Source organism: Balaenoptera musculus, chromosome 12, assembly GCF_009873245.2.
Source record: "Balaenoptera musculus isolate JJ_BM4_2016_0621 chromosome 12, mBalMus1.pri.v3, whole genome shotgun sequence".
NCBI classification, from domain to species: Eukaryota; Metazoa; Chordata; class Mammalia; order Artiodactyla; family Balaenopteridae; genus Balaenoptera; species Balaenoptera musculus.
The window spans coordinates 9,787,011-9,804,271 of record NC_045796.1 but is presented as its reverse complement, the minus strand read 5'-3'; the positions used below and the strand labels follow the sequence as shown (position 1 = coordinate 9,804,271).

Here is a 17,261-nt window from a genome sequence, read left to right as displayed (position 1 = left end):
CAGTCCAGTGTCCAGCTGTGGGGATCAGGCCTTGGCCACTGTCAGGGTGAGGGTGGCTGAGTTGAGTACTTTCAACAGAAACCTGCCACCTGACAAAGCCTGAAATATTTCCTATCTGGCCCTTTGGAGGATAAAGCCAGGCCTTACACTGAATGGCCCTCCACCATTCACATGACATTTTATATCAACAGAACCATTTGTCGTGTACCAGCTGTTCCTGCTTGAGGGGCAGACACCAGGAGTAATAACAGTTGCTCCTTTCCCAAGGCAAAGAAATACTAAAAATAGAACTGAGCCTGAAAACATAACGTATACAAATGCAACATCAGAAAACAAAATCCGTTTCAAGCCTTTGGTCACAGGGCATAACTCATGGACAAAAAGGGGAGTGGTACTTCTCGAAAATGTAAATGAAGTAATTTAATTTTTTAAATAATTAATTTTAACTGTAAACTCAGCTGTTTCCCTTTTTTTAAGAAAAGTTTAAGTGAGTGCAAATATTACAATAAGGTTTTTTAAGGAGATCACAAAAAATCTGGGATTATGGCTTCTTTTAAAGAATCAAATCCCGTATGTCTAACATCTGGTCAGCTCCATGTCCTGTAAAATCCATGGGCCAAGTTTATGAAATAGTAGTAACTCTAGGCTGCTCTCTTTTGTGGGGAAAGGGGGTTGAACTATTTTGTTTAGAATTTGATTCAGGCATAATTTCTTTTTTCTCACAGAAGAATTTTTTAAAATTCCTAATCTGTGAAGTGAGAGATCTAGCACACACTCCACATGGTGAAGCACATGACAAGTATTTTTAACCCCTGGTATAGAGGCAAAAACTTAGTTACAAAAGGGTGAACAATTTATTAAAATTAAGCTAATATAGTTTGAATTCGTGTTTCCTGATTATTACAGCTTATAGACCATATGTCAAGTTTCTCTGGCCTAGATTTTTTTAAAGAAACATTTGAAGCATTTTTCTTTATTAATATAACACTATCTTCAAATGAAAGTAATGGTTTCTTTTGAAAGGCAGCAGATGTGTTTCAGGGGACTATGTATAGATGCAAAAAAGGTAGCCTAAGATACGAGACTATTCTCTCGAATGTTCTCCAAAGTGATCCCAGAAGCCTAGAATTTTAGCGCTAGAAGGAGCCTTAGAGATGATTTAGTTAATCTTATTATTATACAGATGAGAAAACTAAAATCCCTCCTCCCTGATCCTGTGAGGTGCCACTGCCATTTTTCTGCACACCCCATTGCTTTCAGTTTTGTTTTTGTTTTGCAAATAATCATTCATACGTACATAGCAGAGTGGGAAAAGCAATGGATTAGGAGTCACAAGTGCCAGATGCACCATTTAGCCATGTGACCCTTATTTTCCTAACCCATGAAATGAAGATGGGGCACCTGCGTTGGTAGAGGGGGTTGTTGTGACGATCAGGTTGGGGTGGTGTACGTGGAAGGCCTCTAACCTAGACGTCATCTTCTAAGTGAGCTCCTGGTGCGCTTTGAGTTCATTCAGTGAATGAGAATGTGGGTGGGGGTGGTGTTCATAGTAATAGTGTCTGCCATTAGTTGAACAATTGATTAATTTAAAACTAAAAACATTAATTGAAGAAACAATCATTAATTTTTAAAAAATCATTTTACATCAATATTTTATTAAGAATATAGACTATTTTGAATCGTTTCAAATTTCTTTTATTGTAATAGTACTTTTAGAAAATAATTGGATCCATTTCATTTTGCTCAGAGGACTAGTTAATGATTTATTCCTTTTCCTCTTTCAGCATTACCCAAGGAATATCAGAAGATAGGCAAGGCCTTGCAGAGCTTAGCAACAGTCTTCAGCTCTAGTGGTTATCAAGGTACATCTTTATTTATTTATTCTTTGGGCCTTGAGTGTCTTATCCACACAGACCGGCCTCCTCAGGCTCTTGTAAACAAACAATAACTGCAGTTAAGCACCCTCGTCAGTGAAGTTTAATCTGCTCCACTGAGGACTTTTGCAGACTCACCTTACTACTTTTGAGAAAAGTGGTGGGTTGTTATAATTTGTTTTTTCTTGCTAGCTTCTTTGCCTTTCTTGGGCTCAGATAGCTCCTGTGTTTTAGTAAAACAGGCCGCTATGGTATGTGACACTCTGCCCTTGCTTCGTCTCTCTGCCAAACTGTGAAGTCAAGTCTGACTGTCAAAAGCCAGATCTTATCAAGGTCATTTGGAGGAAAAATTTTTACTGAGTAACAAGTTCATGTTGCTTTATGTCTCTCCATAACTCATAATTGCTTTCAACTTATCCCATATGGTATATCTTACTTGTGGTATTTTGAGTTCATTGTGCATTTCCATTGACAACACTTATAAGAAGAAGTTAGCTGTTTTCTTTTATATTTTGGTTTATGTTTTCTTAATTTGGCCTATGGAGCAGATAGGAAGTAAAAGTATTTGCCAGGTGAGTGGCACCTATTCAATTTGAGGGCATCCTATCACTTACAGAAATGATAGACTTAGTATTTTCACCGTAGTGTTTATCCTGATACCCAGGGAAGGCATGTCTTTGGAGGTCAGTGTCTGAGTATTTTCAGGAAGAAGAAATTAGTCTCTAACCAAAATGTAAGATCTGGGGCTCCCATATATGAATATTTCTTGTTGGCCTGGCTGAATTGTGTCTTATAATCAGAACTTTTAGTCTGGGCGGGAGTTTAGAGGATTCGTTAGTCTGGCCCCTCATTTTCGAGATGAGGAACCCCAGGCCTGGAAAGATAAGCATCTTGTGGCCCACAGGCACATGAAAAGATGTTCAACATCACTAATTAGAGAAATGCATATCAAAACTACAGTGAGGTATCACCTCACACCAGTCAGAATGGCCATCATCAAAAAGTGTACAAATAATAAATGCTGGAGAGGGTGTGGAGAAAAGGGAACCCTCCTGCACTGTTGGTGGGAATGTAAATTGGTGCAGCCACTATGGAGAACAGTATGGAGGTTCCTTAAAAAACTAGAAATAGAGTTACCATATGATCCAGCAATCCCACTCCTGGGCATATATCCAGAAAAGACGAAAATTCTAGTTCAAAAAGATACATGCACCCCAGTGTTCATAGCAGCAGTGTTTATAGCAGCACTATTTACAATAGCCAGGTCATGGAAGCATCGACAGATGGATGGATAAAGAAGATGTGGTACATATATACAATGAGATGAATGGATAAAGAAGATGTGGTACATATATACAATGGAATATTACTCAGCCATAAAAAAGAATGAAATAATGCCATTTGCAGCAACATGGATGGGCCTAGAGATTATTGTACTAAGTAAGTCAGACAGACAAAGACAAATATCCTATGATATCACTTATATGTGGAATCTAAAAAAGCAATACAAACGAACTTATTCACAAAACAGAAATGGACTCACGCACATAGAAATCAAGCTTACGGTTACCAAGGGGGAGAGGTGAGGGGATAAATTAGGACTTTGGGATTAACAGATACACGCTTGGCTCTGTTCACTGGAAAGGCTTAGAAACAATTATCCAATCCAGTAACAAGAAGCACCCCTAGCACCACCCACATGGCGGTCTCTAAACATTATGTTCCCCTGAAATAAACGAGAGCTCCTAGCAGAAGAACTCAGATGTCAGTTTGAAGAGCCTTCCACTGTCCAGTGAAGAGAAAATTTGAGCATTAGTGAAGATAATAACTGCTGTGGAATGTAGCATATCAAATATGTTTAAATTCAGACTTTGCAATGATACTTTCTTAAAATGTTAATCTCAGTTACATTTGGAGGATAGGAGAGAATCAACTTATTATTCTGAAAACTGTAGAGAGAAAAAAGCATTTAACCTGCTCTTCCTATTCCTATACCTCAAGGTAACCAAAAAGTTGATAAAGGGAAGTTTCTCTTTATAGAAGTATTTCAGCTAATAAAGAAGGAGTGATAGAAGTAGAATAGCACCAATTTGCAAACCTGTACTAAAATAAAAGAGCTAGACAATACAGGGAGCAGAGGATTGTGTTATCACCACCGAGACTCAATCAGCAAAACCCAGACTGTGGTACCAAGGTACATGACCTGGTTTATACACCTCCCAAAAAGAAATTTGCAAGAAAAAAGGATGGAGGAGAAAGAACTTATGTAGGAAACACATCAGCTCTATGCCATGTGGGCTGTCTTTGCATCTTGATTCAAGCAGCCAACTTGATTGGAGATACCAAGCAGCTACACACTGGCTGGACAGTTTATACCAGGAACAATTTTCTTTTCTTAGGTGTGAGGTTGGTATTGTCCTTATTTTTTAAAGAGTCCTTATCTTTTAGGTAAAATGTATGGATGAAGTGTTAAATGACCAGCGAAAGGGAGAGGTAGGGAGGAGACTAAAGGATTGGCCATGAGCAGTTAATTGGGACGTTGGGTGATGGGTAAATGGGGGCTCGTTATACTATTCTGTAGATTTTAAAAGTTTGAAGTTTTCCATAATAAATTTTTAAAATAATATAAATGAAAAGGAAATATAAGTTATAACCACTCATATAACTGTATTGATTTTCAGGTGAAACAGATCTCAATGACGCAATAACAGAAGCAGGAAAGACTTACGAAGAAATTGCCAGTCTTGTGGCAGAACAGGTATTAACATAACCACACAGTTCCAGTTAAGACTTTATGCTACCTCATCCACATATTTAATTTAAAACCTGTTTGAAGACAAAGTTTCCAAATGGCTATTCTCTTCTATCCCTGTGTATCTTTGTTAATTACATTGGGTAATAGTATTTCTTAGGCTAAGCTCAAGTGGTGGATAAATTCATCATCAGGAAACCTAAATACCTTCCAGTGTCGATGGTTTGAGTCCATTCTCAGCCATGAGGGGATTAAAACGTACGGGGAAAGCTTTGCTCAAGTCCCTGTTTGGACTCTTGCTCAGCCTATCTGAGCCTTGGTTTCCTGGTCTGGTAAATGGTGATGGTAGCACCTACCTGCAAAGGATCTCAGGATCCAACAGCTAATAAAGAGAGAAAGCCCCTGGTGCGGTTCCCGGCATGGAGCAGGTTTTTGTTAGAGCCACGTGGCTTTTACTGGAGTCTTTAGTAGCCTGATTCCAATTATGTTCATAGATAACAGATAATAAATTTCCTTAAGGGGAATAACCATCTAAGTTGTTTCTTAAAAACCTTTTTTTCAGATGATGACTTGAAATACATGTTTGTATGCACGTACATTCATGTGGTCATTAACTACTCTCCTGATACTTGTAAAAAAAAAAAAAAGATACATTTTTAGAATTGTGTATACCATAACTATTAAAAATTATAATCTAGAAAAATAGAAAAATTTAAAGTTGCCACTTTTAATGGTTACCACATGTTTAATAATTTTTTTTATTCTCTGCTAAAATTTAATATTTATTTATTTATTTATTTTTGGCTGTGTTGGGTCTTCGTTTCTGTGCGAGGGCTTTCTCTAGTTGTGGCAAGCGGGGGCCACTCTTCATCGCGGTGCGCGGGCCTCTCACTATCACGGCCTCTCTTGTTGCGGAGCACAGGCTCCAGACGCGCAGGCTCAGTAGTTGTGGTTCACGGGCCCAGCTGCTCCACGGCATGTGGGATCTTCCCAGACCAGGGCTCGAGCCCGTGTCCCCTGCATTAGCAGGCAGATTCTCAACCACTGCGCCACCAGGGAAGCCCCTCTGCTAAAATTTAGACATTAAACTATATAAGGTCTTATTTGCTTGTATGTAAACGTACCGTATTAACCATTTTTTTTCTTTCTCACAGTGTTGTATTTTGGGCCACCTCAAAATAGCTAATTTACCAACCAACCTAAAAATTTTCTGTTTTATCATTTTCTTCACAACCTATGATGAGAGTATAGTTCTTGGGGATTATTTTCTTATAGGAAAACTAGGCTGAATGCTTGACACTCAGTAACTTAATGTAGTGCCTGGTGGATTTGGCTGATACAGTCCTCAGATATAACAGTTTTCTCTTCCCTGATTGTCTGAATTCCTCCGCCAATAATAACCAGTCTGTGTCTTGTTACAGCCAAAGAAAGATCTCCATTTCCTGATGGAATGTAATCATGAATATAAAGGTTTCCTTGGCTGCTTCCCTGACATTATTGGCGCTCACAAGGTAACTTGATCATAGAAGTTCACAGACGACATCCCAGGTGAATCAGAACCCAGGCGCACCGCCACCTGCGTGAGCCTGACCCTTCAGTGCCCCCCCAGTCAGGAGCTGGTCTCTGAACCCAGCTGGAACGGCTTGGAGTGTTTATCAATAGTGAGGTCCTAACACGTTTAGATACATGGATAGTTTTTTAGTTTCTTTTATTCCGTAAAAAGATTATTTTGAGAGAACCTAAAGTATGATAAATACTCCTTTATGGATATACTTAGGTCAGGTATCAAGCATAATCATCGTGGTGTTTGGCATTCAAGTCAGTGTCAGGAATGGTACTTTCCCTCATCAGTGAGACCCTGTGTGCTGTGTGGGCAGGTCCTCAGAGGTCCTTTCCTGTCCAGATGAAGTAAGTTGTTCTGTCCCCGAGCCTGACAAAGGGTCTCCCAATTAAAATCAAAATGGTCAATATCAATTTTATATGTTTATATTAATAAAAAGGAAACTATATAATTCCCATCATAAAACTTTTTTTAAGCTAAATAAAAGACTGGTTTGGGGTGTCCTCAGATTTTGATTCTTGTTAATTTTTCTCTCTCTTTCAAAATCTGTGTACTACTTCATTACTGTGGGTATTTTATCAACGGTAGTACTCTAGAATATTGTGATATACTTGGGTTTATTAAGAGAATCTCTACAAAGGCCCGGTCTGTGATCCTAGCAGTCCTGGCAAGTGGGCATTTTAGCATTTGGCTTTATAACTGAAGTATCATGAAGGGGTAGCATAGGTAAGTAAGCTTTGTGCAACTTCAAATAGCTGAGTACAGAACTCAGAACATCTTCTTTATCCACTCATTCATCAGCGGACACTTAGGTTGTTCCCATATCTTGGCTATTGTGAGTAATGCTGCCATGACCATGGGAGTGCAAGATATCTCTTTGAGATAGTGATTTTGTTTTCTTTGGATATATACCCAGAAGTGGAGTTGCTGGGAAAGTAGATCTTAAAAGTTCTCATCACAAGAAAAAAAATAGTTTGTGACTCAGGGAGGAGATGGATGTTACCATACTTACCATAGTAATCATTTTGCATTATAAATATGTATCAAATTCATTATGCTGTGCACCTTAAACTAATACAATGTTATCTGTCAATTATACTGCAGTAAAACTGGCGGCAGGGGGAGGGGGGGATAAAATAAATAAAATGAAAATGAAAATCTCAGGAAAAATCTGAGAACAGTTAGCATGTGGTAGGAGTTTGTGCCTGCCACCCGAGTTCTAGGCGGGGAGCCTGATTAATGCTCTGCAGACAGTGCCAGCGACCAGCGCGATGAGACTGGCGTGGGAAACGTTCAGCAGCTTTTACACCTGTTTCCATCTAAGTATTAATTTAAAATTAATTCAGTGCCTCTTACAGAAATGACAGTAAAGCTTATGATCAGCGCACTTAGGCACCAGCTTATGAAATACTCTACTTTGTAACAGAGACACAGTGCCCCGGCGCATATGCTAGACTCACCTGGGTCAGATGACTTCCTGAACCTAGTGCCTGTTTTCCCATCCTGTACTACTCGTATCATGGCAATGGCTTATACGTATTACAGAAAGAGAGCGCTGTTTAGTTTTCTGCTCTGTGGTAGCATAAAATTGTAGCTTTCAGCTAAGTTATATGTGGCAAGAATAGCAACATTTTTGTTTCCAAGTGACTTACAGGAAGTTACATATAGATGCTTACCTTATGTTCTTATTTTGTGGGGACATTTTCCTATTCAGTAGCAAGTCAGTTATAGAATATGTTAGCTTTGTTATATTTTAAACTAATAATTGATCTTTTTAGATTTGTTTTATTGATACCACTGCATTTTGTATTTATTTCACAGGGAGCGATAGAAAAAGTGAAAGAAAGTGATAAACTTGTTGCAACTAGTAAGATCACCCCACAGGACAAACAGAACATGGTGAAACGTGTTGGGACAATGTCTTATGCTTTGCAAGGTAAGAAGGAAAGGTCTGTGGCTAACCAGTGGAGGTTTTTTTCTCAGCAAATTTTCTATCTTCCTTGCTGGAGAGAAACTCAAATGTGAACAGCAGTTAAATTAATAAGAACTGATTCAAAATATCTTCATAAGCCTGTTGTTTACAGGATCCCAGTGTTAATGAAAAGCTGTAATATTTATTTACTTTTTCACGCATTTACGTGACATAACTATGAATGACAGCTTGATTAAACCTGTACATTTTTATTATTTCTTGGAGACCTTGAAGATTCCTTTCATAACCTTTAATATCAGCCCCTATCCAGATTAGATTCCAGCGTTCAGCTTTCAGCAGCATGTAACTTCCAGGCCCCAAGACCATAGAATGTGAAGGGAGTTTGAACATAGCATTTTTGGCATAGTTTGACTGTTAATAAAGAGAAAATATTAATGTTTTGAGTGTTTTCCAGCAGATAGGAGCAATGAAAGGATTTTTCCTCTTTTGGTGGATGGATAGAACATACATGGGCAAAGGAGGAAGGGGAAGGATGTTCCAGTATGAACAAAAGCACACAAAATAATGGTACCAGATTAGGTCATTGGCCTTTGGGAATAAAACACACTTGGAGAGTATTAGGGGAAAAATTCTGGTGATTGTGAAGGGCCTCGAAAGCCAGGCAGAAGAGTCTAGACTTGCTGTGGACATTAAGACATTAAAAGGTTTTGATGGAAAAACAAAACAAACAAAAATGCACTGCTCAAGGTTTGCTAGTGACTGGGGCCAGGGGAGGGCAGGTGCAAATTGGGGACTGACGTTAGTCGGACAGCCCGACCGGAGACCTGGCTCCTGCCGTCTGAGATTTTGAGAACCCGAAGAAGATGAGGTGCTAGGGGAGAGAATGAGGGGTATTTGCGGGCTTTTCTAAAGGACATCCTTCGGGACTAGGGAAGGTGTGGGAGAAGGGAAGAATGTGTGAAAGGCATCCAGAAGTAAACAGGGAAGCCTGACTGAAGCTTTGGGCTTTGAAGGGTTTTAAACGGGGAAGTTGGTTTTGAACTTGTGTTTGGGGTTATCCAAATAGATAAGCGAGAAGCTTTGTACAACTTCAGATAACAACATAAAACTCAGAACAGTGAGCTTTTTGTAGGAATTTATGCAGGCAGTTGACTTTGTAGGTGTGGAGTATAAGGGAAAAGGCAGGGTGCGAGGGGGGGAGGCGATGAGGAGCCCTGATAAGGAGGCGTCTCCAGAGTTGGTGATGGGGTGAGGGTGCTGAGAGGCAAAGTTAGAGACGGGATTCATTTGCTGAATCGGTGCATTCAGCAAACAGGAAGGATGGGCGTGTGACCCTCTGCCTGGAAAGAGCCTGAGTTCTGGCAGCCCTGGGGCTCAGCGGCACCAGGCTCCACTCTGAAGAGGGCCTTGCTCACGTCTCACTCCTCTGCCCAGCTTTTCAGAGTCCCTCAGGAGGCCTGCCTGGGCAGTCTCTGTGCAGGAGGGGGCGTGGCAGCCCGCGGGCGCCTCGCTAGGTCCACAGTAAACAGACTTGACGTTCTGAACTGCAGTCATCTGTAGATGGTGAGACCAAGTCGGTGTCCTGCTCAAACAGTCCTCGCCATTTGGGTGATCATCCGTATTGGGCTTCCTAGGATTTAACATGCCAGTCAGCAGTAATCGTCCATCTACTGGAAAGCGTTGTTTGCCATTAACCGTTCAAATTGTTTTTCTAGGCTCTTTCTAGCATTTTGTCAGGAACTGGCACGGGCCAAGCAGATTAAATCCGGTTGATGATTAATCATAACCGAGCAGAGACACCAGTGGTGGTCGTTTGAAGTCCGGGGGGCACTGACTGATGTCTTGGTTTTGGTTGTAGCTGAGATGAATCACTTCCACAGTAACCGGATCTACGACTACAACAGCGTCATCCGCCTGTACCTGGAGCAGCAGGTGCAGTTCTACGAGACGGTGAGTGGGCGCTGCTGCCGGGCCTCCGTGCGCACGGGGAGGTCAGGGTTCCTGCTCACGTACGCTGACCCTGTGAAGTTAATCTGCGTGTATTTTTTTTTAATTTATTTATTTATTTTTGGCTGCATTGGGTCTTTGTTGCTGTACGTGGGCTTTCTCTAGTTGTGACGAGTGGGGGCCCCTCTTCATTGCGGTGCGTGGGCTTCTCATTGCAGTGGCTTCTCTTGTTGCGGAGCATGGGCTCTAGGCACGTGGGCTTCAGTAGTTGTAGCACGTGGGCTCAGTAGTTGTGGCTCGCGGGCTCAGTGGTTGTGGCGCCCGGGCTTAGTTGCTCCACAGCATGTGGGATCTTCCTGGACCAGGGCTCGAACCCATGTCCCCTGCATTGGCAGGCGGTTATTTAACCACTGCGCCACCAGGGAAGTCCCTGCATGTATTTTTTAACCCTAACTAATAAACCAAAGGAGGCTAAATATTGAGCAGGGGTTTTTCCAATCTCTTTTAATCAAATCTGCCTTTTCCTTTGAATAACACTGGGTTAAAAGGGGGTTTGTTTTTTTAAGAAGAAGAGTATTAGATGCTGGTTTTGAGGCCCCAAGAAGCCCTTATTGTGTGGTCCCTTTCCCTCCCTCCAGCCCCTCTGTGCGCAGGGAACACTGTGAATGCGATGAGGTCACCCTGCCGTCCCTGCCGGCTCTCAGCTGGGGAAGGAGCCTGGCACCATGCAGGGCAGCACAGACTGGCTTTGTTTGTGAGTGAGGTTTTTGCAGAGGAATTTCAGAAAGAAAACGAAAACGAGAGGGAGGGTGAAACCTTAGATATTTTCACTCAGGAACCAGTAATGAAAATGTTAACTTTTGTACCTCTGCATAGCAATTTTGTTATTTACCAGAGTGTACAGAAAACAAAAATCTAGCATGTATTGAATAAATGGAAACTCAGACATCCGAAGACAAGTTCTGTAACTTACACAATGACCATGTGTTGGCTGCCATGTTTCTTACTAAGTTTTCCACTGTTGCCATGGTGTCATCTCATGTATGTTCAGGGATAATGATAGGCCAGCCCCAGGCCCACATCCACGCACGCGTCATCTTATCTTTGGGTGGACGCTGCCACACGTGTCTCTCCAACGGTCATTCTTGGAAGGGAGCTATGGCTGACGTGCTCTGTGCGTATTGTCCATTGCGTGTTGGAAACAGTTGGTTTCAGAGACGGGCTGAAGGTGCATCCTGTCTCCACACTGTGTAGCAGCAGCGGGGCCTCGTGGGGAGCCGCTCGTCCTCCGAGTCTCAGGAGTTCACAGGTGTCCGCGAGGGCAGGGGCGTCTGGGCCAGCGCGGAGACCGGATCCCCTGGATGCCTGGAGGACAGGCAGATGGTCTAGGAACGGCGCTGCACAGCGTGGCAGCAGCTGCGCTGTGGGAAGGAAGGAGCGGGGCTTCCTGCAAGCCGGGCCCCACCGCGACCGGGGTTCAGGAAGGCCTCTCCACTGCCCGGAGGCTGGGTCGGTGCGGGAGAGACTAGGAGCGTCGACCCGTTCAAGGATTTGAAACTTCTGCCATGTTTAACTCAGAAGACATGGAAATAATAGAGTGCCATGAAGTCACGGTGGGAGAGATGTCTCACAGTTGTTCTGTTTTTCACCAGATTGCAGAAAAGCTGAGGCAGGCCCTCGGTCGCTTCCCGGTGATGTAGGACAGAACGAACGTGAAGAAACGCCGAAGTGCTTCCTTCTGACTTGGGGCAACGCAATTTAATTTTTTCCCTCCATCATCCAAAAAGAAAGAAGGAAAGAAAGAAAACCAAAAAGAAATAGAGTTGGAAAAAACTGCATTTCCTTTATTAAGCACCTAAATGCATCAGTTCTTTAGGGATAGTCTTTTGTTCATTTCCACATCCATTATTTAAACCAGTGGAAGGAAATTGTCTATTTTTGGAAAGTACTTAAAGTTGTCAGAATTTTGAATGGAAAATTAGGGGTTTCCCCCACTGATATTTTACATAAAAATGTAATTTATGAGTCACCCACGATCTTCCAGTTCTTACCCAATGTCAGATAATTACTAATTGCTTTCTTAAAAATATGAAATACGCCAGAGTAAAAAATATATATGTTTGTATATTTTTATAACTCTTTTCAGCCCTTTGGGATTCCTGTCTATTTAGGAAGATCTACATGCCTTTCGCTGAGATATTTATGACTCAAGTGCTTACGTTTCCTGGAGAGAGAAAGCAAAGAGGGGCTCCCGGGGCTGCGGCCCCTCATGTGCCCGTGATGCACGTGTCCCTTCAGAGGACAAAGCTTGGCCGAACCCCGGGATCAGAGCCCCTGCGCCCACTACCCTGAAGTGCCGTCTGCTGGGAGGAGCGCCTCCCTCCTCGGCTTCTCCCCGAGCCCCGGTAGGGCTGGAAGAATTCACCGAGAAAGCTGGGGACGCGCTCTGCCTCTGCTCCCGGGGAAGGAGCGGCCGCGCTGACCCTGCGCCCGGGAGGGCCGGCCCTGTGGGCAGACGCTCCTCCCGAGCTTTCCACTCGTTTTTAAGTCTCGAGGTGTTCAGTGAGACCTCGTGAGAAATGCCGGGGAAAGCGTGATTTGCCGCTTGATCTGATTTAGACTAGCGGGCCAGTGGGAATTATCTGAAAAGATAAAGCACAGGTTAGCAAACCTCTCCCGGCCCCCGAAATGGAAGGAGTTTAGGGGCTGAGGAGGGTGGCAGCCCGCATAATGTGCGGTCATCCCGAGCTTTTACGTTTGAGAAAAAGCGCAGAGCGATGTTATTCCCGACTGTACCCTAAACTTCAGACAGAATTTTCCTGATCACTAGTACTTCCCTTAATGGCATAAAGCCAAACAGGATCTTTGCAAACCGTCAGCTTTAAATCTGGACACTCGTGGACACGGTCTCACTCCCGCAGATGTCGGCGTCCTGCACAGCTGCCTTACTGCATCCTCTCCCCCTGCTTTCACTCTCCTGACCTGATAGTTACATGATAGAAAATGGAAATTTCGGGCCAGCACAAATAAAGTGAAACCAAAAAATAAATAGCAGAGGAAATCAAATGAACATGAATATGAGAACTTCTTGTTCTTCAATATCACGGGTTTTTTGTTAATGTTTTATAAGAAATTTTCCCTACTTGATTTTCCTTTTATAAAATCTCATAGAACAGTGTTTATGTTACAGCCATTTAATATATGTACAAATTGTAAAGAATATGTATAAATGTTTTACACAATGTAAGAGAATGTAGAAGCCAACATATAAATAAATTGTTAAAAACTGTGCAGTAAATTCTCAAGCACTTTTTCAAAACACTTTTTGGTGTTTTCGTGTGGTTTTTTTTTTGTTTTTGTTTTTGTTTTTATTTATTTTTGGCTGCGTTGGGTCTTCGTTTCTGTGCGAGGGCTTTCTCTAGTGGCAAGCGGGGGCCCCTCTTCATCACGGTGCGCGGGCCTCTCACTATCGCGGCCTCTCTTGTTGCGGAGCACAGGCTCCAGACGCGCAGGCTCAGTAGTTGTGGCTCATGGGCCCAGTTGCTCCGCGGCACGTGGGATCTTCCCAGACCAGGGCTCGAACCTGCGTCCCCTGCATTAGCAGGCAGATTCTCAACCACTGCGCCACCAGGGAAGCCCCGTGTGGTTTTTTTTTTGATAATTGTTTCTTGTTGCCAGCTGCTGAAAAGAGTGCAGGTAATGAGTTTTGCCCCAAAGCTTATTTCTCTTGACATGAGTTAATAATGCTAGTTCCTTAAATCAGAGTTATCAACCCGGGAAGCATGTCACAGTCACCTGGAGAGCAGTAAGAACAAATACTGCTGCCCAGCGTGTTAGGGTTCTCTAGAGACACAGCACCTACAGGGTGTGTGTATTCATTCTTTACGTGAGGTTTACTTCTCTTGATAGTCCATATCTTAATTCTGTGATGTAAATTCCGTCACCTTGTCCTTCAGGGGTGTCCAGGGAGGGGCTGTGGCTCTGCAGCTGTCCACCGGGGGGGCGGTGTCCGCACATCGGGCAGAACCCAGGCCCCGTCTTCCCTTCCCCGGCCGCTCATCGCGGAGAGCTCCCCGTGAGGCCATAGGTGCGGGCTGGGAGGAGGAGGCAGTGTCGCGGGTGTGGGGACCGCGGCATTTGGCCACTTCCTCGTGTAACTTGAGACTTCAGGGCCTTTAGCTATCACAGAAGAGCTTTAATTATAGAATAATTTATAATTTTTATAAATCTTGACAATGTAAAACTAGTAGATAAATGTCTGGAGAGAAGAGGTAAAGGCATGGTGGAGGAAAAGGTCAGTCCAGTTGTTGATCGTGTGACACTGGTTGCCCGTCCCCAGAAGCACCAGGTCCAGGACGTCAACGCCCTGTAAGGTTTGCACGTGTTGAGGTCACCAAGAAACACACAGCTCACACAGGCTCTGGATGGAATGTAAAGAAGAGACAGAGTAAGACCAGCCTCAGTAATGAGCGTTGGTCCCCATGACCAGTGGGAGATGGTCTGTACCCGCCCCTCTCCTGCAGCAGGTGACGGACTCCAACGCTCCTCACTGGGAACAGATGGGGCAGTGGGACCGGCCAGGAGATTAAGCAGAACAAAGGAGTACACGCCAAGCCCGGAACAGGCTAAGATACTCCTGAATAAAGAGGTGGGCTTGCCCAGGCCGTGAGGGCTCTTCATCTCCATGTATGGAGATGTTCCAGGCTCACGCTTTCGTGGCCATGCAGGAGTGGAAAGACTGTGCCCGGGAGACTGCCTTTCCCCACACTCCTGGTCCACATCCTCAGTGGAGGGACTCAAGAGATCCTGTCTTAAAGGTTGGGAATCCAAACTATGAATGTCCATTACTTAAAGCAGTAAAAGCACTCAAGTAACTATGTTTATGGTTGAGTAATTGCTGAGTGGAACTAATAACAATAATGAGGAAGGAAGGTACTTTTTTCCTATGTGTGTTTCTTACTTTTTTTCAGCCTGTTTGATTTAAAATCCTTTTCTCCAAGAAAGTAAGAAGAATTTGAGTTCCTTTCTCAAGGTTCTCTTGCTCTCCAGCTGGCTTTGCCAGCTATGCCAAGAATGCAGAGTCCTCACTGCTTTTTACCCAGGCTGATTGTCACCACTGTTGGCAGCAAACAGCCTTGGTGGATGAGGTAAAGGTCTTCTAGGAAGAAGAGCAGGTGTTCCCACTGCTTGCTATAAAATGCAGGTTTCCCAAGCTCCAGGTTCCTTTCCACGAGAAGGCATCCCTCGGGCGCCCCCTAGTTGCCCCTGATGGACTTGCAAGGCGGGGAGGGGAGAACCAGCCCGTGAGCTGAAGCTCCCCGCCGCCGGCTGTGCCGCTGGAAATTGAGTTACCCATTGTCTCTGACTCGGGGGTTTCATTCTCCTGTGGGCATCCATGAAACGGCAACAGACTAATTTGCTTGTAAATAGAACAAAATCAAATCCCAGACCCAGCAGTTACTTCTGTAAGAAAACTTTTTTTTAAATTTATTGAAGTATAGTTGATTTACAATGTTGTGTTAATTTCTGCTGTACGGCAAAGTGATTCAGTTATACATATATACATTCTTTTTCATATTCTTTTCCATTATGGTTTATCACAGGATATTGAATATAGTTCCCTGTGCTGTACAGTAGGACCTTGTTGTTTATATATTTTATATACAGTAGTTGGCATCTGCTAACCCCAAACTCCCAGTCCATCCCTCCCCCACCCCACCTCCCCCTTGGCAACCACAAGTCTGTTCTCTATGTGAGTCTGTTTCTGTTTTGTAGATAAATTCATTTGTGTCATATTTTAGATTACACATATAAATGATATCATATGGTATTTATCTTTCTGACTTACTTCACTTAGTATGATCATCTCTAGGTCCATCCATGTTGCTGCAAATGGCATTATTTCATTCTTTTTTTATGGCTGAGTAATATTCCATTGTATATATATACCACATCTTCTTTATCCGTTCATCTGTCAATGGACATTTAGGTTGTTTCCATGTTTTGACTATTGTGAATAGTGCTGCTATGAACATAGGGGTGCATGTATCTTTTTGAATTATAGATTTGTCCAGATATATGCCCAGGAGTGGGATTGCTGGATCATATGGCAACTCTATTTTTAGCTTTTTGAGGAACCTCCATACTGTTTTCCATAGTGGCTGCACCAATGTTAAAAACATTTTTAAAAACAAAGAATAAGAAACCCAATCAAAAAATGGGCAAAAGACCTAAACAGACATTTCTCCAAAGAAGACATGTAGATGACCAATAGGCACATGAAAAGATGTTCATCATCGCTAATTATTAGAGAAATGCAAATCAGAACTACAATGAGGTATCACCTCACACTGGTCAGAATGGCCATCATTAAAAAGTCTACAAATAATAAATGCTGGAGAGGGTATGGAGAAAAGGGAACCCTCCTACACTGTTGGTGGGAATGTAAATTGGTGCAGTTGGGAACAAACTAAAGTTTTAGGAAAGCAGAAGGAGATTTTTTCCCCAGCTTTATTGAGCTATAATTGACATATAACCTTGTGTGAGCTTAAGGTGTACAACGTCATGATTTGATATGTGTATATATTTGCAAATGATTGCCAAGCTTAATAAGGTTAGTGAACACATCGATCACCTCACATAGTTACAATTTTGTGTGTGTGAGGTGAGAAGTTTTAAGATCTACCCTCTTACATAGCTTTCATATATATAACACAGTATTTTAACTGTACCCAGGCTGTTTGAATGCTGTTGACAATTCAAAGGCCAACAGTGGGCGAGGTTGTCTGAAGGCCATTAAACCTCTGTGGAGAAGATTTTTTAGCTTCTGAGTCAAGAGTAAGTTCAAAGGTCTTTAGGTGGGAATACACATCCATATCTTAAGCCAAAAAAAAAAGTTGTAAAGTTCAATTAAGCAATTGGTTTGTAGGATTTGCAGAACTCTTTGAGGGGGAGAGAGAGAGAAATGTGTGTACCATGAACCAGGAACCTGGGCCATGCACGACCAACTGCTTTTAAGTTTGAAGCACTGGTGTTTTTGGTTTTTGGGGTTTTTTGTTTTTTTGTTTTTTTTTAATATATTGGTTGTATTTTTTTTTTTTTTTTTTTTTTTTTTATGGCTGTGTTGGGTCTTCGTTTCTGTGTGGGGTCTTTCTCCAGTTGTGGCAAGCGGGGGCCTCTCACTATCGCGGCCTC

General features: G+C 42.7%; 1 protein-coding gene across 6 annotated transcripts in view; it reads left to right on the top strand.

Moving 5' to 3' along the window:
- The window catches only part of SNX9 (sorting nexin 9), a 154,532-nt gene that overhangs the window by 126,785 nt on the left and 10,486 nt on the right, over positions 1-17,261 (top strand). For 4 of the 6 annotated variants that reach the window (XM_036871163.1, XM_036871162.1, XM_036871167.1 and 1 more), the window contains 6 exons: positions 1,785-1,862; positions 4,556-4,632; positions 6,048-6,137; positions 8,009-8,123; positions 9,979-10,070; positions 11,720-13,388. In XM_036871163.1, the coding sequence (XP_036727058.1) occupies positions 1,785-1,862; positions 4,556-4,632; positions 6,048-6,137; positions 8,009-8,123; positions 9,979-10,070; positions 11,720-11,767 (500 nt within the window). In that variant the 3' untranslated portion in view covers positions 11,768-13,388. The other 2 variants (XM_036871164.1, XM_036871166.1) reach the window with 2 other exon arrangements.